Source organism: Notothenia coriiceps, unplaced genomic scaffold (assembly GCF_000735185.1).
Source record: "Notothenia coriiceps isolate Sejong01 unplaced genomic scaffold, NC01 NC01_scaffold00037246, whole genome shotgun sequence".
Taxonomy (NCBI): Eukaryota; Metazoa; Chordata; class Actinopteri; order Perciformes; family Nototheniidae; genus Notothenia; species Notothenia coriiceps.
This window is the reverse complement of record NW_011369947.1, coordinates 9,795,293-9,820,577: the sequence shown is the minus strand read 5'-3', so window position 1 is coordinate 9,820,577 and position 25,285 is coordinate 9,795,293. Positions and strand designations below refer to the sequence as shown.

Genomic DNA, 25,285 nt, shown 5'->3' with positions numbered 1-25,285 from the left:
TGTGTGTGTGTGTGTGTGTGTGTGTGTGTGTGTGTGTGTGTGTGTGTGTGTGTGTGTGTGTGTGTGTGTGGACAGTATTAACATGTTGTTAAATGTCAACACCAGCTCCACATTAGTATTGTGACTAATTAACATTCAAGCCCACTATCAGTTTACGTGTGGCTGTTAATTAAATTAAATGGAAACAACATGAAGTCATTGCTGCAAAATTCAACACCTAATTCTTTTATTAGCATTTAAAAAAAAATAGTGTAAAATATATTTGTACTGATACTGTGTCATCAGGTTCCTAAGCTGCATGCTCTATCTTGAAATGCCTCAGGCAAAACAACCATGTACTATACTAATCAAACAATAAACAATAGGATGTATGTATATGATACCTTTCCAACAGCTTGAAATGTCTTACGAACAAAAAGAAGAGTAAAATTATGAACAAAAAGGTGTAAAAAGTAAGACAGTAATGTAAGATAATTATAAATATTCATAACAGAACATACCTTTTATTATAATGCTACTTTTGGTTCAGGTTTAGCTGATGCTTTTGTCTAATGCAACTCACAATACTTACAAAAATACATAAGAATACAAACTCAGAACAACAAGAAACATGTAGCCTAAGTATATTCTCTTCAAAAAAGCCAAAGCATTGTAAGTGATGGTGCATTAGCTTCAAATGGGCTTAACCCTTTTAAGTGCTATATTGTTTTGCGTTAAAAAAAAAAGTATAATTGTCAAGGTACAAGCAAAACATGTGGGATTTTATTTTGTGAAGGATGATATGTAGAATTTCTATTTTCCTATCAATCATTCCACCATTTTTGAGCCAGGATAGCAAACGGGTGTGTTTTTGTTGAGGGGAAGCTGGCTCCAACCCACAATGAGGCAAGCCAATTGGCTGATGCAGCATGAAGTGCACGTGCTGAAGTGTTAAGTGTATGAAGCCCTGGATCCCTTCACAGCACGATAGGCTGGTACCAGTGTCTTGAAACGGATTCGTTCAGCCAGTGAAGGCAGCAGAGCAGTGGTAGTAGTATGGGAGAGTTATTATTAGTAGTATTAGAAAGATAAAATTACTCAAGCAGCTTCATTCTGAATTAGCTGCAGACGTTGAAAGGCACTTGCAGGTAGACCAGCCAGGCAGGGGGTCGAGTAGTCAAAAAGTGAGACGGTCTAATGTTTCACCGGATAAACCTTTGGCATGACTCTGACATTGTAGGAAACTTCCAATCTTGCAAAGCACCCTTATTTTATTTTATTCAGCAAAAATCCAACGCCAAAAATAATTAATCACACAGATGAATCAGTCTGAGGAAAACGTTTGGACGTGTTTTTCTTGTTTTGTATTAGTTCCACCTGTCAGTAGCTTTATGCACTGAACCAATGACTCGTGATAAAATGCAGACAGAGAGATACTGTATATAAGACAAAGGTGAACATCCTCCTCCACTTCCTCTTCACTGGAGAGCGTTACATGTTGGAGGAGTCCCTCTCGGCCAGAGAACCACAGGACTTCTTCTCCTCTGCACTCAGACTTCCTCTCCGAACAGCTGGCTCTGTGGCTGAGGGCCGCGGAGCTGCAGAGATCCGTGCGATGTTTCCTCCTGGCAGTGATGGAGCAGCTCTGCAGAAAGCGTTCCCTCGGTGCGGGATGCGTCTCGCTGTGTTTGGCAGCCCGGGAGACGGCTTCACATCTGGTCCTTGCGCTCGGCTGCGAGGAGTAAATTCTCCTAATGACGAGCGGCTGGCCGACGGCCCGATGCGCCGGGCGGCTGTAAAGATGTCCTCCTGCTCTAGTGGAGGGCGACGTTTAAAGATGGAGACCGTCCATGATTTGTGAAACGTTGAACACATTTCAGAGGGTTTTATGGCCTGCATGGAAATGAGGACGGCTTGAAGCAGAGCATGAAGCTATTGTCTGACATTTCACTCTGAGGGTTCATTTTCTCCAAGGTCACACAGTATGGACTGAGCGAGGTGGAGCCAGATGGACAGTGAGCCAGATAGAAGATGGATGCTACATCTCGAAATGATTAATTCAAGACCATAGGGATTTATCTTACAGCCAGTTCATAAAGATAATTACAAACACGCCTTGCCAAGAAATCGGTACGCAGTTTTCTTGGCTGGTGTCTTTGACTTGTGTTCTTATTTGTTAATCGTAACACCTGAAAAGGAACACATACCTCCCCATTAATGTAGACCACGGAGACTGCATATTTAATATTGATTAAAGAAGCCATGCTGTTATTTCGTTGCTGTGAGTACGGTCTCTAAAAATAATTTGCAGTCCCGCTTCAGTTCCAATGCATTGTGGGGATTTTGTGACCTGATCGCTGGATTTTCAGTTAAAATGTTGTCTGGAAAAGTCGTTAAAAAAAGAACAGCTGTCTCCTAGCATGGGAATGGGGAAACCTCCACCCAAAGGCCAAAAGCTAAACTGCTGTCTCCACAAACACATCCGAAAACAGTTTCATCTGCTTAAAACAATCCGCAGTACATATACTGTACAACGAATATTTTCTTACAAAATTGTCAAGAATGTTGTTTTCGCTAAAATACCTGTTGATACAGTGGAAGCAGGATGATTTTCCTTAAACATTATCTTGTTAAATAAATACAAATAGAGAGTTTGAAATGTGCATGATCAGCTAAACCTTCATGGCTAAATGAACAACAGAGTTTCACTTTCAGAGAAAATCTAACATCAAAGACATTGCCTAAAAACTTCCAAACAAACAAATCAAACCGTCTTAGCAGAGTACCAACATATAGGCAGCTCACATACATCAACCTCATTTCCCACAGACATCCCAGCTGGATATCTGTGAAGTCTGCGGTGATGAGATACTGAAGCACAATGCACTCATGTGGTTCCAAATGCATTTTTGAGAATGCTTCAGAGCTTGCTTACAGAAAGCGATGGTTATTTAGTGCTTTTCTACAGATCAAATCCTGAACACATCCTGAACTGCAGGGCTAACTTTCTGTTCAAAGGCTGCATGTTCAAAGAGTCTGTGCAGATGTTAGGCCAAATAAAATACAGATTTAATTGTATTCTGCAGCTTGCATGTCTGTGGTCTGACTCTGGTTGAACCCTTAGATTGACAGAGTACATACAAGTTTGAACGACAGACATAAATATCGCTATTAAAGTTTTAAATAGCCAAAATGTCCTATTGTTATATTAGGGGATTTGTAACGTTGTTGTTGTGGGGTTTAGAAGGGCTTTTATTATATTGCCACTCACACAATACATCACAGCTGAAACAAGTGGTCAAAAAGGATTAGTCAGTTCACAGAAAGTGATTTTACAATTAATTGAATGCCGGAGGATTTGCAGATTTTCATTGTTTTAAATTAGAAATGTGGTGGTTTAAGAATTGTTTGTTAATTCCCAATCAATGGGGATTTATTATTCAATAAATAATGATTTGATTTAGAAAGCATAATTGAATTCACAGATGTTGAATATCCTCCCCAGTGGCAGACGTATAACATATTTAAGTTATATTATTCCAAATGATAATATAATATTCAGCAGCAGGTCTGGACTTTGTCTGAAAATATTTACTTTACACAAGACACTTTGCGACGCTAACAGCAAACACACATTTTTGATCCATACGAAACCTCTTATGGTCATCTCAGAAATCTATTCTGAAAGGTGCCTCATATCCAGAGATCATGTGAAGCATGGCTGTACATAATTTTAAGATCCATCAAAGTAGTGCACAAGCATTATGCAATACGTTACAGTATACAGAGGTTATACATGTAAATATAGAAATATGTATATTAAGAGGGTGATTGGAGATAGAGTTTGGAGATGTATAAGTATGTTTGGGGAGATGTGAAGGGGCTCAGTCGTTTGATGCTGTCTTCAAAGACATACAAATACAGTAAGATTGAATCTTCTTTTACCTTCTGGAGTGTGTGGGTTGTGGACAGGAGTTGTGTAATCTCTCAGCGCTCAGGTTGAATCACGGGATTGAGAGTAAAAACCCAAAAGGATAAAACCAGTACAGTGTGAAACAAACAAACGGCGTGCTGTGTTTGTGAATCCCTGCTCTCACACAACGATGTTTCCTCCAAACTCAGACACAGCGAGGCGGGAAAGGCTTAGAAACAGTTGACCTCTGGGTTTAACTTTAAGACTTGTTTCTCTTTCTCGGGTCTACCTTAGGGAGCACTCCCTCGCTGCCTTTTCGCCGCACACTGAGCAACAAAAGGACAGGAAGGTTGTGTGTGAAGCGAGGTCTGCTGCTCCTGTCATGGTTGACCTGGGTATTCCTGCCACCGCTGAGTCTCCACAGTCCTCTGAGCATTAAGACCTTTTTTTGGGAGTCAATAAATAAATAGAAGTATAGTTTAGTTTCCTCACTATGAGAACAATTAAAGAACCTTTTGAACATTAAAGCCAGGAAACATGTCACAGTACTAAACACTAAACACATTTGTGAACCTGAAAATGTGTATTATATTTCCTCTTATAGTATTGCAATGTAACTTGGTGTTTGACATTATGGTTCCCAGGAAATGACTTTGTTTGACCTCGAAATGTTTATCTAGTTGATCCATTCATGGTTCTTAGAGGATATGTTTGACCTTTCCTCAAGTGGACATGCATTAGATTCACACCTTTTAGGAACATACCCATACAACTGTTGTCATGAAATGTGGTTCACACTCTGATGTTACCTGTCAGGCTGAAAACAGTACAGCAAGACACACTGTGCTGTGTTTGTGCATTTCTGCTCTGAAAGCCCTGTATGTATTGCACAGATCAAATCAGGCAGGAAAAGGTGTAGAAACAGTTGACTTTGAGACCTGTTTCCTCCTCGTTTCTCTCTCTCGGTGCGACCTTGGGGAGCGTTCCCTCGCTGAATTTTCGCGGCACGCTGAGCAGCAAAAGGACGGACAAGTTGCATGCTAAGCGGAGTCTGTAGCTCCTGTCAGGGTCAACCTGGGCGCTATCAGGCCGCGATCAGTGGGCCGTGTCTGGATGGCAGGACGCGTCCCCGTCACCGCTGAGTGTCCGCGGGCGAAGTGTCCTGACAGGAAGCTCAGCGTGACGACAGGACGGCTAAAGGGGACGTCTGCTGTCTGCAGCTCACATCACCATCTGCCCTCCACTCTGCATGTTAAGAAACTCACCTCCAAACTCAGATAAACATACCAGAAAAAGCTAAAAATAATCATCATTATTCAGCAACTGCAGTCAGCACTAAACTGTGACTTTATAATGTCGCAAAGATTTATCACATGACCTTTTTTAAAGTTCTGTCTTTTGCACAGACATGCGTCCAGACCGGCTTAATGAGCCCCTAAAACTCCCATCTGTGTGAAGTGAAGGTGTTACATTTTCTCAGGAGTGACGAGGCTATTTTGTAAAAGGACATTTCACATGAAGAAATTATTTGTTAATCAAGTAATTGATCAATAACAAAGCCTCAACAACTGAGGTTAAACTGTGTGTAACGCTTCATGAACTCTAGAAATGCAAAAGGTAATCAATGAAAACACTGATTATCCAAAAGTGTATTCTTAACATTTTTAAGGAAAGTAAATGTTTAGCTTTTTTGCTTCATCAATACCTAATAGTTTGAATACAAAGAAATATCAAAAAACTCCAAGGCACTTAAAATGTGGTCCAGACTCAAATATCTTAAAAGGATTGCAAATATAGTATTGCCATGATTGCAACGAGATATTCATGGTTCTCAGTGGATGACTTAGTTTGTCCTCTAAATGTTTCTTTAATGCCACCAGAAGCTTAATACATCTCCCCTTACTGTGGTGTTATGGCAGAATCTTTATTTCAGCATATTTCTGGCATATTCATTAAAGTCACATGGTAAGCTATATGATGTGTGTTACTGAGTTGGGTCTCATAGAGTTAGAGACTTGTCGTTCTGAATTATCAATAGATGTATTCATTTTAAAGTGGACTTATCATGTTATATTTGAATAATATAGTGTAGGACCATACCTATAAGGCATATACTTTTTATTTTTCAAAATACCAAACAGATCATGCATTTTAGCCATTCCTCATTTCGCTCATCATGCATTTTAGCCATTCCTCATTTCGCTCAATTCAACACTGTCTTTGCATGGGCTGATTCTGTGAGAACAGCACCATCTACAGGCCTGGCATATGTACTACAGCGTCTCCAGCGCTTTCGAACGGCAATGTCCGTGGCTGTCTCCTCCTGATTGGTGGAGTTGGCNCTATGGCATGGCTATTCTAGTTATAAAAGCTTGTCAGCGCCCCTTTTAAGGAAGCCTGAGTTAAAACTTCAAAACCCCCTTCGGCCTTTCACTGCAGTTACGCCTTTGCGAAGTGACACGCCGCCCTCTCTCGATTGTGCCACTGTTCCACACAACAGTACGCATCTTTTACCACTTAATGACTCAATCCCGTGCAATATTGCAAAATTACTTCAACTGATGTTATATAAGTTGTATTTGTATTTACTAGCACCACTTTCTACTACTAATTTAATCCTAATTTTTCCACACTTCGCACGACTTAAAGGGCAGCCTACACTATATTTTTGTTTAGCTAATAAAAACATCAACCATTTGAGTTCAACTACTTTGATGTAAATAATCACGAAAGGTACAGTTATAGCCGGCTTGTATAACATGTAATTGTACTAGCAACTCCTACTACTAATTTTAACAAACAAACTAGGCCAGACGTAAAAGGACTACTCTTTTGTTTGGCTACGAAAACATCAACATCATGTGGTTGTACCTGAATTTTCCGCACACAAAAAAAAATGGGTTGTTACAACCCCTTAAATTACCTATTTTACGTTACCTAATAATACATAATAAGGGTGAGGCTAGCCCTGTGATCCCAGGTGGCAAAGGGGCGTCGCTTTCCGAGGGGGGCAAACTGTCAATGCACACCCGTCCCGCCCACGTCACCGCCTGAACTAGCCCCTGCTTAGGGCTACCCGGCATGGCCTTTCCCCGGCCAGCCTATCATGTGATCGTTAGGGGGTGCGCGAAGGCAACTGTTAAAATGATCACATGTCACCCTTTAAACTGACAGTTCGAGATGACTAGTAGCCCAATATTTCATTGCACAACAGTTGTTGGGAGGCTGTCACAGGCTCTTTAAATGCACGTTTGGTTGTGGACGTAAAAGAGCCAAAGTTTAGAAAAATCTTCATCCATGCAAAAGCTTCCAAACTGTAAACTGAGTGGTGTCACGGGGAGTACGCCCACTCCTGATGTGCAGTATGTTTGCAAGATGAAAACACACACCGGTAATGAGAGCTGATGGATTTTGTTTTCCTGCCTCACAGGTCAGGGTAGGTCATTCGTTTTCTCTTCATTTCAGTTCATTATATATAATGCAATTTTGAAGCAGCTTAAGTTTTATAACATTACTGAATACTGTTTCCTAAATTAAAATGTACAATTCAGAAAGAAAAAACACAAGTGCCTCCATAAACATTCATCTGTTTGCACCTTGTTATTTATTTATCTATATCATATTTCATTTACGTGTATAGAGACTCTGTTATTTACTTGCACATCTTACAACATTCTCTTGCAGTATTTTATTTATATTCTGTTATTTCTTGCACTATTTGTATTGGTTTTATCTGTTCTATGTCCTATATTCCTGTAGCTGCTGTGCATAAGACAATAAAGCCTTGAATCTTGGTTTCTTTTGGCGGAAAGTGTAGGCAGGGCATTATCTCACATGAGCCTTATTTCAATAAAAATATGTATTGATGATATGTACTCATAACATAATAACATTGTGTACAAACAAAACTTTAATGAAATATGTTTACTTCACCATAAAGATTGCACTGGGTTTATTATCGATTGTATGGGTTTGCTTCTATTCTAGAGGGTATTTGAGCTAAATGCGACCCCCCCATAATAGCATTTTTATTGACACAGTTGGCTTTTACATACATAAAACACTTTAAGTGTTATTAGGCATTACTGTGTCACCCTCGGACCCCCACAATCCCACAATGCTCATTCCAGCTGAGTACAGGAATGGCCCAGGGCTGTACAACTACTCCATGTTCATTAAGAAAAACAGTGGACTAGCCTTTTTACACCAAACATTTCTGTGTTCACAAAAGTTAGTGTGCGAAATAAAGCACTTATATTTCTTCCAGGACATCAGGAAGTAGGATGTGTCTTTTTAAGATTAGCATTAATGTCTTGATGAATAATGACCCACTCAACAGTTGTCACAAAGGTGCTTTCTCCATGAAAGCATGGTGGGTTTATTCTGTACTTAATGGAAAGACTTAGTTGAGGAGTTTTGCAAATGTGAGGTTTATAGAACATTTGTAGAATGCAATAACTGTTAACCTTTGACTCTTCTTCTACCAGTGGTGTTTTATAATAAAAACTGATGTATAAATGTATAGAGCCTTCGTTAGATTTTGAAACCGTTGCGGTTCAATTCATGCAGACAATTGTGAGCAGAATCATTTCACTTTGATGTGTTTTGTTCTATTGGGAAAGGGCTCGGTATAGTATAATATAAAATATATTTTATTGTTTCATTATCATTGTGTAAAATCTCACATCCCAAGTTATCTTACATCTTTTTATGGTATGAGTTTCACTGCTTCCTAGTGTCCTAAAATTGATTGTTAAAGCAGTACCATTTCTGAATTCTTGTTTATGAGCTCTGCCTACTTCAGAAGTCATCCTCTCTACACACTGTATTGCACTACGTGTGTTAAATGTTTTCTGGGTTGATTTAACTGTTGAAACAAATCACCAGTAACATTTTATAAGGCTGTCACAGTTTAATGAGCTTTCTAGTGAACAGTTTAAGCATTATTTTATAAGCAAATTCATTAGATGGCTGATTTTTACTGATGTTAAAATGTCTGCCAAAGCTTGCTCACTAAAAGATTGAATGAAACAAAATGTCTGTGGAGAAAACTCGGACTAAGTAAGTAATCTCTCTCTCTATCTCTTTTTCCCACTCTGCTCTTGCTCTGACTCCAATGTTCCGGTCCACTGAGCTGTTGTGTTTGACAGGAAACATATAACACGCCTACGTGGCCGGGTGACCAGTAGCCTGGGGCTGGACACACAGGGGGACGTGTGCTAAGTTTAAGACTGAGGGCATCGAAAATTGGAGGCACATTATTACACTCAATTTCATTAGCAGTACCAAAAGAGCAGTTTCAAACCACACAAGGTTACAGAGCAGCTGGTGGATGCACTCAAGAGATCTTAAGAACATTTAATTTTATTAGCAACAATTACAAACATCTCCATCATGTGTAAGTAAAATGTTTTTAACCTTACATTTTTTAGGAAGACTGATGAAACATTCTTGTTTTTTTGACTGTTTTAATCTGCAGCTGTTGATCATTTGAATTGCTAAATCTATTGCAAGACTAAATAATTGCAGTGGCATTGGAAATGTGATGACTTAAAAGTCAGCCTAAAAAACCATTCATTTTAAATGATATGTACAGGTTTAGAAAGTGAGAAAGACAGACATTTTGTTTTAGCGTATCTTAAACAATTAGCTTACTTTTCTGAATATTAACAAAGAAAAATAATTAAATAATACATATTTAATTACATGACAAAATGGAAAAACATGTGAAATATAGCTTCCCACTAACATATTAAATACAATATTTATGTTTTTCAAATACACCAATAATGTCAGGGATTTTTAAAAATGTGTAAAAAAACTAAAAACTTCTCTGAAAAGATTGTGTTCGCTTTTATGCTGATGACACTGGACATGTTTTCAATGATACCAATAAATGATCCCACTTTGCACGTCAACCTATCAACCAACCAAGGAAACAGTAAGTCAACTCACCACAGGGCAGTTGGTCCAGGGACCCCAGGGTGCCATGACACAGTCGTTGGGGCAGGCCAGGAAGCAGACCTGGGCTGTATCGGGGGTTTCCTCCTGATCACACAGACCGTCCTCCAGCGTGCTGTTCTCCCCACTCGCTGCAGTCTGCCTCACACACCTAGCAGAGCAGCAGATGCAGCTTAATAACTAGTCTCATGGGCACTCCTAACTGGGTCCTTTTTTGAGTTTTCATACACATTTATAAGTTTCTACAGTTGAGTTTTTGCAAGTTGTTTATTTCTAAAGTCTCCACAATTTTGTTTTCAATGTGTCTCTCCAAATATGTTGCTGCATAAAACGGGTTTAGATAGTACTCTTTTCACTACATCAATGGCAACTTTGTTTTTGTATTCAAAAGACTAAGTATTGCATGAAAACAGACTGTAATATTTACCATTGAATCAAGACCCTAGGCTGTAAACAGATTAGATATTTAGAAAATAATGTTGTGTGTGGTAAAATCATCACAAATCAGATACACTTTTAGCATATTTTCACTCCTGAGGGTACTGTTAAAAGATGTGACAAACCTGAAAAACAGGCAGGTGTTTAAGTTTCAAACTGTATGCACATTTAAAAAATGTGGAAAATAAGAGGCAATTTCTAACTCCAAGATTGTTGGTCTACCAAAATGCAGATTTATAAGCCTTTTCAACAGCTAGGCATTTACCTCACACTCAAAGGTAGGCTTATACTAAACAAGACCAATTAAATTGCTTTTCACACAATAACACCCACCCTCTGATGGAGCATAATCCAAAACCAACACTTGTACATGTTTCCTGCAGAAAAAAGGACATACCTTCACTGCTTCCCTCTGTGGCAATTTTAAACAGAACTAAAAAGGCACTGTGGAAAACCTAACAACTCTCATAAGTAAGCAGCAGTTTGTTTCAACTGTTTGTTTTCCCCTGGCATTGCAAGTGTCAGGACGGGTGTGAGTGCCAGCTACAGGACTGTTGCCAGTGTGTGTTGTGGTGCCAGGCTAGCAGCGCGCCAAGCTAACCCGCTCACTGACCTGATCTTGCGACTCTGGACTCCCTCCCCGCAGGCTGGCAGGTCGTCCACAGTGTTGATGGTACAAATGGACCAGGGCTCGATCCTCCACTCATATTGGCCGCAGTCACTGTGGCACGGCACAGCCTCGTACACCTGAAGACGTGCATGCAAATCCACGCATGAACAAATTCACACACATACACACAAGGAAAAGGACACATATGGGGGATTATAGAACGTTTTGGGGAATATAAAACATATTTGGGACACTTTCACTTTCATAATACACAATACCTAATGTAACACTAAGAGAAAAAACAACAAGGCCTAATTTCTTGCCCTTTTCTTGAAACCATATGTCAACATGCCTCTTGAAATTACAACATATGGTAGCATTCTCTTCTTGTATTCAAAATCAAACACTTGCCCTTAATGAATTTTTTTCCCTGTGGACATTAGTTTAGTATAAATTACCCAGTAATCCTTTTTGTATCTTGAAAAGAACCCTGATATTTTCTAAATTCAGTGTTGGAATATAATGTGAGTATCAGAAATGAAAAGGATTACTCAACCCCAGAACTAAAGAAAGAGCACCTTTTACCACAGTGGGGCTCTAAACTTACAAATGAGCACCGCAGGAAAGGACACAAATGTATTATGACTAACCTATGTATAATATGGAGGGAACAGTATGCGATGTGTGAAAGGAAAATGACCATGGCAGTAAGGCCCTTCAGCCGAGGATGCAGTTTGCTGGATGTAGAGCGTATTCTCTTCCTCCCTCTCAACCTGTGACTCTGGCATGGCTCTGTTACCAAGGGAGCAGCTAGCGCAATGCTCCTGTAAACACATGTTTACTCTCTATCTATGTAACAGTCTGCCACAGTAAAAGGTATACTCTAGAGGACAATTTGCGGAAAAAGCTATGACAAGCTGTAATGGGTGTGCAACTGTGTGTGTGTCTGTGTGTGTGTGTGTGTGTGTGTGTGTGTGTGTGCTGCAGACTGTAGAGAAGGAATGAGCGTTGAGTATTCCCTCTCCCAGAGGCCACACAGATGCCTATTACACACCCTCATCATCTCCCATCTGTCCCTGCAGATGCCCCTGTTGGGTAAACTGGCAACTGCTCTGCACTTTTTACACCACTACTGTAGAAACACAATTCCAGCTTGACAGGGCATTTTCAAAAAAAGCAATACGATAATCTAGTTTCTTCCCTGAAATGCAGACACTTTTTACTGAGCACCTATACAATTTGTTTAATCAGAAATCATGTGACCATTACACTCGCAACATTGGTTATAGTGGCATAACACAAAAGGTGTCAAACGTTTTTTCGGTGGGTAAAGCTTGTGCATTCCGACACAGAAGTACTGGATTCTAGACTGAAGTACATCTTAGGTCGCACACATTTACGAAGATGAATAGGCTATCATAACAGATCAGCTAATACAGACCAACATGTCTCATTGGTTAAATGAGCAATATCGATTAATCTCTATCCTCTGCTCTTTTGCTCGGCTTTAGACACTTCTAAAATATTTGTTTTGATAGCTAATACAAAAATGATATTACACGGCTCTGCACACCCTCAAAAGCTTTATCCTACTATTGGAATAATTGTGTATAGTAAGTCCTTCTTTAGAAAATCCAATCTGAATCTCTCCAGTTAATACGCAGATGAAATATCATCCCAATGCACTTCACATCCATGTATCACTCTCTCTTTTAAACTAATGCTCTTTTTCTCAACCAAAAGGGTCACAGGAGTGTATGTGACACATCCAACATGCATTTAGTCTTCATTAGCTATAGCAGAGTATATGTACAGAATGAACGGCACTGACCTGAGCCTGCGTGGATGTCCATATTAGCAGTGCATGACAAGCCAGAAGTTGGGCAGGGGAGAGAAGAACAATGATATGATCATTAGTTTAGATTTTGCCCGCAGTGACAGCAATGCATAATTTTGCGCAAATTAGATTTTCTTTTTCTCGAAAAACTGCATTCTGCTGCTAAGTGTTTCATTAATGACGGTATACGAGGATGAAATACTTCATCATCTGCAGTGAATCTAGAGATATGTTGCCAAACTGAATGATTCATAGAGTTGAAAGAGTTTTAAAGTGCTACAGTTGGTTGCAACAGCTGTGCAATGGCCGGCCCTGCAGCTGAAGGCAACTCTGAGAAATGTATTTGTCTTGAGATGGCGAGAGGGAAGTCAGCGCGAATGAGCATATATCGGAGGTGTGCTCTGTATCCAAACAAGGTTACTAAAAGTGATTGTTGAGTTGTCGACAAGAAAACAATTTTTTCACAGTTAAAAGAACTTTATAAAATAAAACCTCTGACCCAAGACAGAACTAAGTTTGCTGCCTGTAATGATAAAACCTACGATACTGGTCTATCTGTCTCACAGAAAGCTAAATATGGTAAGCTTAATGCAGTGACAAATGGTCATACTGTAGCTATATGTATGCTGCAAAGCCCCCTGGAAACCAAAATAGGCATATAATCTGTCTTCATTCATTCCTTCATGCACTCGCCCTGGATCAGCTTAAAAGTATAATAATTCCTGTTCTTAAATGGCAAAATAATGTCTGTACATTGAAATGTCTCTGCAAACGTGTATTGCATGTAAAGTAAATTGCACTATTTGGAAACTTTCTACATTTTTTCTCTTTAGAAAAACGAAATACATCTTCAAACGTGCTAAAAACTCCATGCAAACATACATCGTGTAAATATAGGCTGTTGGTGCGTATAACAATGTATATGTATACAAGTAAACACACATACAGAAAGACACAGGAGAGGCAGCAACAACCCCTCTGCAGGAATGGCACATTCTTATTATTGTAAACAGAGAGAGCCTTAGAGAGGAGCACAGTCTTCGTTAAATCTCACTAACTGTCATAGTGTGACTACAACTTCAAATAGACCGCGCTATAACTGTCAAAAGGCCCATGGATGAGTTCGAAACAATGGGTCTTATGAGGAACAGTGGGTCTATTCCCATGTGATGATGACCTCTCAAGTACACCCATGAAAAGAAAAGTTGAAAATGTGCCAACACATAAAGCCACCATTAGGATGGCTGCCTGTGTGAGTAAGACTCTATTTGTGCTCAGGAAAGACACACTGCTGCCAAAATAAATGTAGTTTTTGCTGGAAAAATACATCTAAGCAACTGTAAATGATTTGCATTAGAGCATGTAAGATTAAAGGCAGCCACAAACAACCTGATCCAATAAACCAACACACTGTATAAACAAATGTCAAATTACCCGTTCATTTGGAAAGCATAAAATATGATAGCAAAATCCGCAAAACAACGTCAGAGCAACAAGAGACTCTGTATCAAGGCAGTGAGAAGTCTCAGTTTGTCATCTGCTCTTAAGCCGAGCTGACACACTGATCCCTTAACACTTCCTGATGAATTAAGGCTGGGGGGGATAATATAGCTGGTCTCCTGAGGGGAGCACGACTCTGCCACGAAAAAAGAAAGAAGAGATCAAAGCAGCATGGTATGCTACGGGAAAAATCTAAAGATGTTTTTCTGTGGAACTTGGCGTACGGAGCTACTCACCCTCTTACTGTGTTTGAAATAAGGCAGCAAGCTAAATTTCCCTGGCATGCATAATAACCCGGGCCATGTTTGGTATCTATCTACAGCATAATATTGTTGTACTGTAGGTTTGTATTAAAATGTTAGCAACACCCAGTGCTACAATTGTACAACACTCACAGTGAACCTGCAATGTTATATCAGCTTTATTTTTCCATGTTTTCAGAATCACATTAGCACTCACCCATAGCCTCGAGAAACACGACCGTCACTGCTCCAAAATTAATTTGAGCGACTAAGTTGGTTTACATGTCATACTCTCTCCCTCTCAAAGTCTTCCAGCTAGGTCATTTACCATCAAGAATGTCAATGAACCTTACGAGGCCTTACAAGATGCATGCCTGTCATCCTTCCTGGGCTGCTGTGTTGACTCTATCGCAGGGAAATGGACCATGAAGCGCTATTTACATACATCTCTGGAATAATTTCATTTTCTCATTTACTTTGTATTATATAACCAGGACACAGCTAAACCAGACAGGAGTGCGTTAGCAGAGACGTTTAACTGGCACTTCATTTACTTTGAATGGTGAAAGGTCTTTACCACATACAGTATTTACACACGCTTGGGAATGAGCTCTAATATCACGTAATAGCCAATTCAATCTTTCTTAAACAATGGTAAATCCAGAATACAGTTCAGTCTCAACAACAACTGCCAGCCCCATGGGTCTGACTGTTTAAACCTGTATACTGTTATCGGAAATATAGGCTGTGGACCATCTGGGTGTCTGGAGGCTTTACGCTAAGATCGAGAGGCTCATAAATGTAGCCTTTTGTTGGTGACAGTGCTTTAAGCTGCCTTAATAATATGCATGATTTGTAATGTAAGGAGACACCTCACTTTTTGAACTGGGCCTACAGGGGGAGAAAAACACATGCCCAAGTACTACTCTACATTAATTACACCTCATTGGCCTTAGGTAGCTCTATCAGCAGTTGGCTATAAATGCATTTCTTCTTAATGAAGGAGAGAGACAATTTTAGCACCTGGGCGTAAAAACAAGAACATGTTTCTCTTTTATCTCTTTCTGATATTTGAGATACATCCATTATATAGAAATGCCATGGGCTGTTTAGTATGGGGAAATGAAAGATGGTAATAGATCCCAAGCAATGCATTCAAGGCTCTCCTGGTACCCACATAGACTGTATATAGAAAGTTTACCCCCTTATATCAGTGAGAAAGAAGCCAACTTCTCTCTCGTGACACAAATGCGACTTTCACACCAGCGCTTTTCCCTTTCTAGCTCCGAGTTAGAGCTTTTCTGGTTCAGCTCCGGTTTCCCTTTTCTGCTCCCGCTTTTTTCACACCACTCAGAGCCGGGATGGTGCTGTCGCTGCTGCGTCATGACGTCACCGTTTACAACGCTGATTTGCTCCCCAACGGCGCTCACAACAACAACAACAACGGGGGACTGCGTCGGGTCGATGATCGTGTTGCTTTTAAAGCAAAGCCAGATTAAATTAAATAACGACTTCTCCAACTTTATACTTTTCAACCTATGCAGCCCATGTATGGATTCCATCCGATAGCTGATGGTGGGTTTAGTTTCCTGCACGCCTCGATGTAAGCGACGCCGCCTCTTAGCTCCGAAGCTCTTGCCTCTAGACCGACAATTCTTTGGAGCTGGAAGTGAACCGGATTCCNAAGGAAGACAAGAGACCACATTGCAGAGACATCTATAATGTCTAATTATATTTTTTTATTTGAAAGGTGATGACAGATGATGGACTTTTTTTTTGTTGAAGATATTTTTACTTTAATCTAAATTACATTTGTGATTGACAATCTTTGCTGTGATACTTTTATGAGCATAAACATTTATGTCATCAACATTTGGTTGAAAACAAAATAGGCCACCACAAACGTGAGCAAAAATGGAAAAAATTAAATGTATTTCCCATGAAGGCTAAAAATTGTGTATTATTTCAGTTAACAAACTTTGCCATCTTATTTAAATTGAAACATATTTTAAAAATAAATTGTACAGTACATTTTGCTCTGGTAATCCACTGGAAATCCACCCCTCTGGTGGGATCAGGATAATCCAGTCCTGTGTTGTTGGTTTGAACTACCCATTTTGAAGATTTGATCCAGATTAAAGCTTGGATTGGATTTCCTGATCTGATCGGATATGAAAGTGATCCTAATCCTGTTTTTTGGTTTTGAACTCCCCAAAATCCAAATCTGATCTGATCAGATAGGGATTCAAAGTTTTGGGCCCAGGTGATCAGTGCTATTGTGGTCTATGCGGGTAGCAGTGGCTGTAGAGACTTCAAACAGCAGGTATAGGTGTCTCTTTCATGTAATCTATATGGAGCATCACCGGAGGAGCTGCCAGAAGCACTTAGGTTCTACGCAGTGGGTGGCAGGTGTTGAACTTAAAAGATAGCTCGATCATCACTCTTTCAATCCCACATACTCTTGATGCAAACAGAGCATCTCAGGACAGAACCAACTTTCTTCATCCGTTAACCAGCCTCGTGAGAGTCTATGCTCATCTAGTCAACATATACAATTGTTCTTGAGTAGACGCAGGACACTAAAATCCTCCTGGTGGTGCCAATGCTTTTCTGTATTTTTAACCTTGTGTGTTTGGCACTGCTACTTGCCTTTAATATTGCACTGGAGGCAGGTCCAGATAACTAGGAAGTGTTGAAGTTACGTGACCAATAAGATTATGCTTAGGTTAACGTAATTACAGAGTTGGTGTTGCCAAAGATTGGAAGTAACACGGCACAATACATTCTGCAGCAGCAGTCTTTGCTCTTTATACGTCTTGGTTCATAAATATGTGGATGGGATAAACATGTAACCTGTGAAATATACTGAGATTTCGATATGGGATCATTAGAAGCTCAAGGTTTGGAGTTGGAGCAGACAACATATACTCCGTGAAAAGCAAGTTTAACAAGAGTTTATCTAGTTAGGTCTAAAATACAGTAAGACATTAGGAACAGCAGGGCAAGCAGTCAAACACTTAACAAGTTAATTATATCATTCTATGGTGCTGATAGAAAGTGTGTGGAGAAAACCTGAATTAGATTACCTAAAATGTTGTTCTGTTCCCCCTTAAAACAAGCCAATTTACATGTTACACTCTACAAGTAACCTCAGTATACCAAGGCAGGTATAAAGGAAGCTCAGCAACACAATGCCAACAAACATGAAAACCTCAAAACGAAAAATGTTATTATTGAAAATGTACCGCTATTGTAACTAATAGTCATCTCAATATATTTCTAACTGTTAAGGGGTAGTGTTGGTCTAATGGATAGTGAGGCGGGCTGAAGTTCGGTAGGTTGTGAGTTCAAATCCCATCAGGAGCACCACCACTAGTATGCCCTTGAGTAAGGCGCTTACAGTAGCCCTTAATTACTCCAGGGAGACTGTCCTGTATTTCGTAATTGTAAGTTGCTTTGGATAAAAAGCGTCAGTTAAATGAAATGTAATTTCTTAAAGAGAAACAACCACGACTGGGCTAAGGTAGATAACAGAGACCATGAGCGCTTAGCTTGGCCATACCACTAGGAGCAATAATAATACATTGGATTTTTATAGTGCTTTTCCTAGATGCAATGACATGGCCTAAAAGGAGAGCTTTGTGGAAGGAATATCAACCCCTCAACAAATGAATGCCTTAAATGAACTGTATCTGACTGCTTCTAGGTGCTCTGTAAATCTTAAAGTATCTTGATAAAAACAGCAAGCTGCATATTATGCATAGCTTACTTACATTTGCAAAGTTCACAACACCCAGCTGACTGAGCCAAGACATCCAATAAGTACATGTAAGCCCCTCAAAAGCACTACATGGTTAGTTTGGTGAACTAGCAGCAAACTCTGGAACTTTAAATTGATAATGTTAATATATACGGTAAATAAAAGCATTTGTCAAATAGACACTCACAAAGAAAAATAATGACTTATACTCGTCTCTCGTTGTGCGCATTTTGTGGGCATCCATTCATGTTAAATTGGTCATTGCTCGAAGTCACAAAATGCGCTCTTCAGCAGTGATTGTGGAGCGCACACATGATTATGTCCTTCATGAATCTGTTCAGAAGTGGCATGATCAGGATGTTGGAAGGCATTAGCAGCTACAGTAGGTGGTGAAAAGTGTTGAGAGCAAGACAGAGGAATGCGTTGCATGTTCATGTTAGACCGCGGCATACTGTCAGGTGTGCGCATCTTTGGAATCGTATGTCTATAGTTTACAGGCTTGCCATTAAGCAGATGATTCTTTTTTGTATTAGTTATGATTTTAATATTACAATGTTTGCTAAAGAGGCAATTCATTACTGCCAAAACACAACACCTCTATTCAATATATTTTACATTTACCTTGTGTTTTCACACATAACTTGAACCCATGTTCATCATACAAAGGGTTTGCACATGAAAGTGGCGTAATTATTAAGTACTGTAAATTATCTGATAATAATTTTTCTCTGAGCTCAATCTAGCTAAGTGTTGTAAGTAGCAAGTATGAAAAAGGAATTTATCAGAAATACATTCACAGCTGAGAGGTCGCATTAAAGGTAGGGTAGGTAATTCACTTCAGAAACACTTGTTGTTATGTTCCATGGCATGCTCTTAACATCCCGATAGCAATGAATATCTAAAGTGCTTTGACAATAAATACATGAAAAATGTCATCTGTGGAAGCCGTAGCACTGTAAAAAGCACGACCAATCATTTTAGCCGGCCCGGCTAAAATAACTGGATGGCCGACCTGCCTGTCAGACTTCCATCTGTGCACAAACTTATCTCGTGCCCTCATTGGTCATGTGTGAGTTCGTATGTGTTGGAGGAGGGGCTCTGTAAGGAAGTCTGAAGGAAGAGGCAGATTTTTTCCGGTTGTGTACTTTCAAATTCTAGCGCACTCAAGCTGGTTTCTCCATTTTTACCTACCCTACCTTTAAGGCACAGAGGGCTACAGCGCTTACTAAAAGAGTCTTTATTCTCCAATCAAAGCTCATTCTCTGTCTATACAGCATGTGGCATTCATACAACGCAAAAATAAATCTGTGAAACAGAAAGCATCAAGGCAAAACATCCTATTCAACCAGCCTTGTTTCATCAATGTGACCTTCACTTTCACAAAGCAGATTCAAACATTAGAGCACAAATGGACGATGTACTGATTCAGCTGCATTCTAGCTGCAGACCATTGCAGCTAAAGTCCAACAATCAACAAATCATGCAATTATAATGACAGGAATATTATTTATATAAGATATTTAACTGTATGGAGCATTTTGTCCCCCAAAAAATAATGAGTTAACTGAAAAAGTGAAAAAGAGGAATGGTGAAATGCTTTTCCCCTGTGTCCCATTCCAGCTCGTCACCCAAAAATAGACCGCTCTCACACACACACACCTCCAACCACACACACCATATGCTAGAGGGTCCTCTGAAGTGGACAGGAAGGATGTTTCTCCATAGAATAGGGCCAGTGTGAAGAGAGCGGAGGCCCCAGGCGTTATTAAAATGAAAAATAACTATCTGCCTGGCACAGTGGCTGGCAGACAGTTCTGTTGCATTACTGTATATGGAAATATACAACTTGATATCCCAGCATTTGGTGGTAAACTCATGTGGGACTTTTGATGAAATTCAAATCTCCTGTAATTATAGATCCCATTTGTGTGCTCTGCATTGACATCTCTCTGAAGCAGTCTCTCAGGACATCTTTATTAAAATATGGGCTACAAATAGCCGTATTTTCAAATCAATCTGCGAAGATCCCTTCATCAGCATTTGGATGTTTGCTGGTAGTTTTAAATGAATAAAAAAAAAAGCTGTAAAATATTTTTATTTTTTATTTTATTAAAATAGATTCTAATGGAGTCAACAAATTTCTTGCACACCAGGGAGTTTAACAGACAATTTATTCTAATACAAATATTTGGACATTAGATTTAGAAATAGATTGGATGCGTCAGTTTGACTTAATTAAAATAGAGATTTGACATTCCACATTCAATCTGTCATTAATCAATTTACTTGTGCCTTCAGAATACTTTTTCTGCGCCCATTCTTTGCCCACTTCTAAAAACTGGTTTTAATGGATCATTTATATACCCAATTGACATCGTTAATGAACTTTTCTACTTCTGAAAAGCTTCCCTTTTAATGTAAAATGTACAATGATAAAAGCGAAGGAAGTACACATTAATGCAGGCCTACTTAGCTCACATAATTGACCAAGTAAGACAGAAGTTATGACGTTATGTTCTGCGTGTGTAAACAGCACATTTCACTTTGAATGTTACAAGACAAAAGGTGTGTATCGGGGTGTGGAGGGTGAACGTAACATAATCTAATAAAGAGCGGAACAGGTCGTATTACAGCCCAATGCACACCGCTTCAACAACTTAGAGAAATCAAAGTTGACAGGCCTGCTGTGCCAATTACAGTTGCCAAGCTGTGATTAGACAATTGCTGTATTGGGGTTTTAGGGTTTATTGAAAACACGCCTAAAGTAGAATGAGTAAAAATCTAGTGGAATATAGTTCTTAATTTATTCTATTCCCATGTGAACACTCAAATATGAGGGAACTAAGAGATCCAAAATGATTGTTCTTGGTGAGTGACACATTAATTATTCATCTACATTTTTTTTTTTTTTTGCATACAATCTTAAGGCCTACCACATTAACAGCACTCTTACAATTTACTTCACTCCCACACACTCTGTTCAGCATTGTGGCCATTTTTGCTCATTATTTTCATGGTGGCAGTTTCTCTTACTCGCTGTCTCCCTCTCTATCTCTCCCCCTATCTTACTTGCTCACTCAGCCATGTGATGAGAGGATGAGTCGCGACGCACTGTAAATTCCATCTCTGTCAAGCCGGTCACTTCTGGCCGGGGCTCGAGGGGAAACATCTGCTGGTGGGAGCGAGGCCACACTTTGGCTAAAGAGGAGCTCACAGCAGGCGATAACGGAAAGAGGTGGATATCCATTAGGAATGAGAATAATATCTCTCATGCTGCACCCTAACAGAGACTAAATGAAGAGCTTGGCAGCAGTTGCGAATAGAGCTGTGAAGTGCACCAGTTTTATTTTTAAAACCCTGTCAAGAAGTTGAGTTTCCTTGTATAAAACAACATGCTTATTGAACAAGAGTAGAGGTTACACTATCTTTCCACCCACACTTTGGACAGGTGTAATTTTCCATAAATGGCCAATTTGATCGAGTCAACAATGGGGACCCGTCCACCCTCAGGATAAAAGAGGTCATGGGCAATAGCGAGCTCCAATTTCATTGGCGAGAGTTATTACAGCGCATTACTACAGGGGCCATATAGACCTTGTTAGTGGGCACTTAACCATCTGTACACAAATCTCCACTTGAACACACTGGAATATTTTTCACACAGCCATGCTCATCTCCTTACTGACCTCTACAACAAAGTGTCCTTTCAAGCCCATTCAGGCATACAGGCAGCATTCATAAAACACGTCCCCTCTTTAAACGGTGACCTCATGAGAGAGGTGTGCTGTCACAAAATATTCAGCGCTACGGATAAAATCTGACTACGGAATATCAAACGCTCCCATCTGTCCACTTCTTCCTCTCTGCCCACAAACCCCCCCTTCTTTTGTTACTTGACACCGCCATGTTTTAATGTCAAGGAAAGGGCATGTCTTGCAAGGCAAATGATTTGGTCTGACTGGAGACACCAGAAAATGAACAGGTCACCCAGGAGGCCCACTGGCAGATGGGTGGTAAACCTTATCCTTGAAATGTGAGCAGAATGCAACAGTGCCACTGTGTATTCATGCGACTGAAACAGGACTGGAGCGCACTGGAGATGTGTGAATAATTTTTATGAACTACAGCATGCTGCTTACTAATGTTTCCAGTAAGAGAATGCTGTATGTGCAGTAGCAGTGCTAATGCTATTAGAATAACAAGCATATTTTCCCACATTTAGCATGGACTCTCTCCCCATTACATATGGTGGTGGACTGAGACCTCATCTGCATTCAATTATATGAGCCACCGGAATCAATCAAATCCGGGAAGAAGAACAATGTAGATGGATGATGAGCTCTACCTTGTTTGGTAATTTCCGCTGTGTCTCAATATAAAAGGTCCATAATAACTGTAAAATACCAAGTGTTGGACAGTCTAACAATGGGTCAAAATGGCTCTTAAGAAATTCCATTATGAAATAATTTCCATTTTAAGACAGACTCATAACATAGCTACAGTATCTGTGTGCTGTCCCAATAGCAGTGACTTTCCAAAATGTGTACTGTACTGTGGACATACTGTATAAGCACCGGTGCACACCTCACCTGATTTTTCAGATCCAGCTTGGGGCATGGGCGTCCCCCGTTGAAAGCTTTCTCCCTGAGCCACTTGGACCTGATCTTCAGCCCGCTGCCACAGGAAGCACTGCAGGAGGACCAGGCTGACCAATCGCTGAGCTTACAGTCCAGGGGGCAAGGGATGTGGCAAACCTCCACCATGTAGCCTGAAATTGAACATTGGAAGGGGAATCCTGATTCAGACTTGCTTAGCGGCTGCAGTGAGGATCAAATTAATAATGTCAGACAGACATGCCACTGGCTTGCACCCCTCCAGACCTTGGACTTGCTCTCTCTGACACCAGGAGATAATTATCTGACTAATGATTACGCATACAGTGTTCCAACACAGTATAGTGAGACTGCTTAAGGGTTTGCACACTGTATAAATAATGTGTTTTGTTTGTCTCCTGTAGGGCAGCAACTAACAATTGTTTTCATCATCAATTTATCTGCCTATTATGCCTCTGGTGGTTGATTAATGGTTTACTCCATATTTGAAGGTGATGTCTGTAAATGCCTTGTTTTTCATTGTAATACAAATATATGCAGTTCAATACGATAATGAATCAGAAAGTCAATATTTAAGGGACTGAAAACAGCATTTCCTGCCAATATTACATCGAAGATTACCTAAACAATGAATCTAAATAATTGACAATATTTTTTGTCAAATGATCCATCGATTATTAAAGTAAACAAGTAGCTGTAGTTTCTGGACAACTTAGAAAAAAGAGGACAAAGGTGCTAAAACTAAACAAAACATAAAAACATTTCAATTAAAACCATAAAATAAAATGGTATTATCTCATAATTGGGCTTTAACAAAATCACAATGTCTGATTATTCTGACCATTTATTTAAAAATAAAAAAAATAGGGCTGTGACTCACAGCTGACTTGTTAGATCAAAATTAAATAACCAGAGCCACCCAACAAGAAATCCTTATCCAGAACACAATGTGAGGCCCAATTATAGTTAAAAAATAGTAAAATACCAAGTAACTGCAGCATACTCCTGTGCTTCCTACCTGAGTCTGTGCAGAGTGAGGGGTTAACCAGGTGTCCCTGCTGGTTGATGCAGGCCACAGCTCTGTAGCGCAGCCCGTGGCCGCACTCCTTCACCTCTCTCTGGCTCATCCAGCCCTGCAGGGAGCCCGGGGCCGAGGGGCCAGGGAGGATGCATGCGGACCAGTTACCAAAAGGCTGCGACAAAAACTCATCACAGGGACACGTCTCGCTGTCCTCGAGCGGGTACAAGTCCTTATCCAGACAATGTTCCTTCTTTTTACTACGACCTAAAGGAGAAGATGGACAAAACAATACAGAGTTACTGGTCACTGGCTGGGTGACGAATGTATATGAATAGTGCTTGGTACTCAAAGAATGTAAGCGCTACTGAATGCTTTAATACATTTATTTAAAGTGGACCTATCATGCTATATTTGAATAATATAGTGTAGGACCATACCTATATAAGGCATATTTATAGTTTTTATTTTTAAAAATACCAACCAGATCATGCATTTTAGCCATTCCTCATTTCGCTCAATTTAACACTGTCTTTGCATGGGCTGATTCTGTGAGCACAGCACCATCTACAGGCCTGGCATATGTACTACAGCGTCTCCAGCGCTTTCCAACGGCAATGTCCGTGGCTGTCTCCTCCTGCTTGGTGGAGTTGGCCCAATAGCCGTAGCGCCACTTCTGTGACGTCATAGAAGTGTTCAAATCTGGATCAGTCCGTATCAGATCCGTTGCAGCCCCTTTTTAAGAGATTTGGGTATGGAGGAAAATAGAGAGGGTTGTGTTTTCCCTGGAACACCGGGGACACATATTCATGTATAAAAGACCTACAAAAGTGCATTTTGCATGATACACTCAAAAAAATGATTTGTTAAACCATAATGATTTAATTACGTGACAAAATTCCACGCAATTACATTATGTTACTCTAATTTAAGTGAAATATGTACATAATACATGATTCACTGTTGTTAACCCAACACACGTTTATCTCATTCATCCAATGTAAAATTAATACTTCAGGTTGACATAATTTACTTTAGTTAACCCAACACATGTTTATCTCATTCATCCAATGTAAAATTAATACTTCAGGTTGATATATTTTACTTTAGCTTAACTAACATGTGTTTACGATGTTGGTTCTATTTAATCCAATTGCATGGAATTTTGTCACATAATTATAATATGCTGATAACACTAAATGTAGTCTAACAGAACCATTAAGTCACAGAAACACAATTGTGCTAATAAAAACCTTTATTAGAACAAAGTGAGAAGTTAACATTTTCTTTCTAACATTGACTGATTAAAACACATTATAAAAAAGAACCTCACAAATGGTATCAAAAATGTACATCAAATGGTATCAAAAATGTACTTCAATGTACTTCAAATGGTATCAAAAATGTACTTCAA

At 39.7% G+C, this 25,285-nt stretch overlaps 1 protein-coding gene across 1 annotated transcript in view; it reads right to left on the bottom strand.

The window, feature by feature from the left end:
* LOC104966382 (thrombospondin type-1 domain-containing protein 7B-like) overlaps positions 1 to 25,285 on the bottom strand; it is a 50,146-nt gene that overhangs the window by 24,106 nt on the left and 755 nt on the right. The window contains exons 2-6 of the mRNA XM_010795568.1: positions 23,872 to 24,138; positions 22,830 to 23,008; positions 12,733 to 12,738; positions 10,905 to 11,038; positions 9,848 to 10,004 (exon numbers count right to left, since the gene is read on the bottom strand). Of these exons, the coding sequence (XP_010793870.1) occupies positions 9,848 to 10,004; positions 10,905 to 11,038; positions 12,733 to 12,738; positions 22,830 to 23,008; positions 23,872 to 24,138 (743 nt within the window). The remainder of the gene's footprint in view (positions 1 to 9,847; positions 10,005 to 10,904; positions 11,039 to 12,732; positions 12,739 to 22,829; positions 23,009 to 23,871; positions 24,139 to 25,285) is intronic.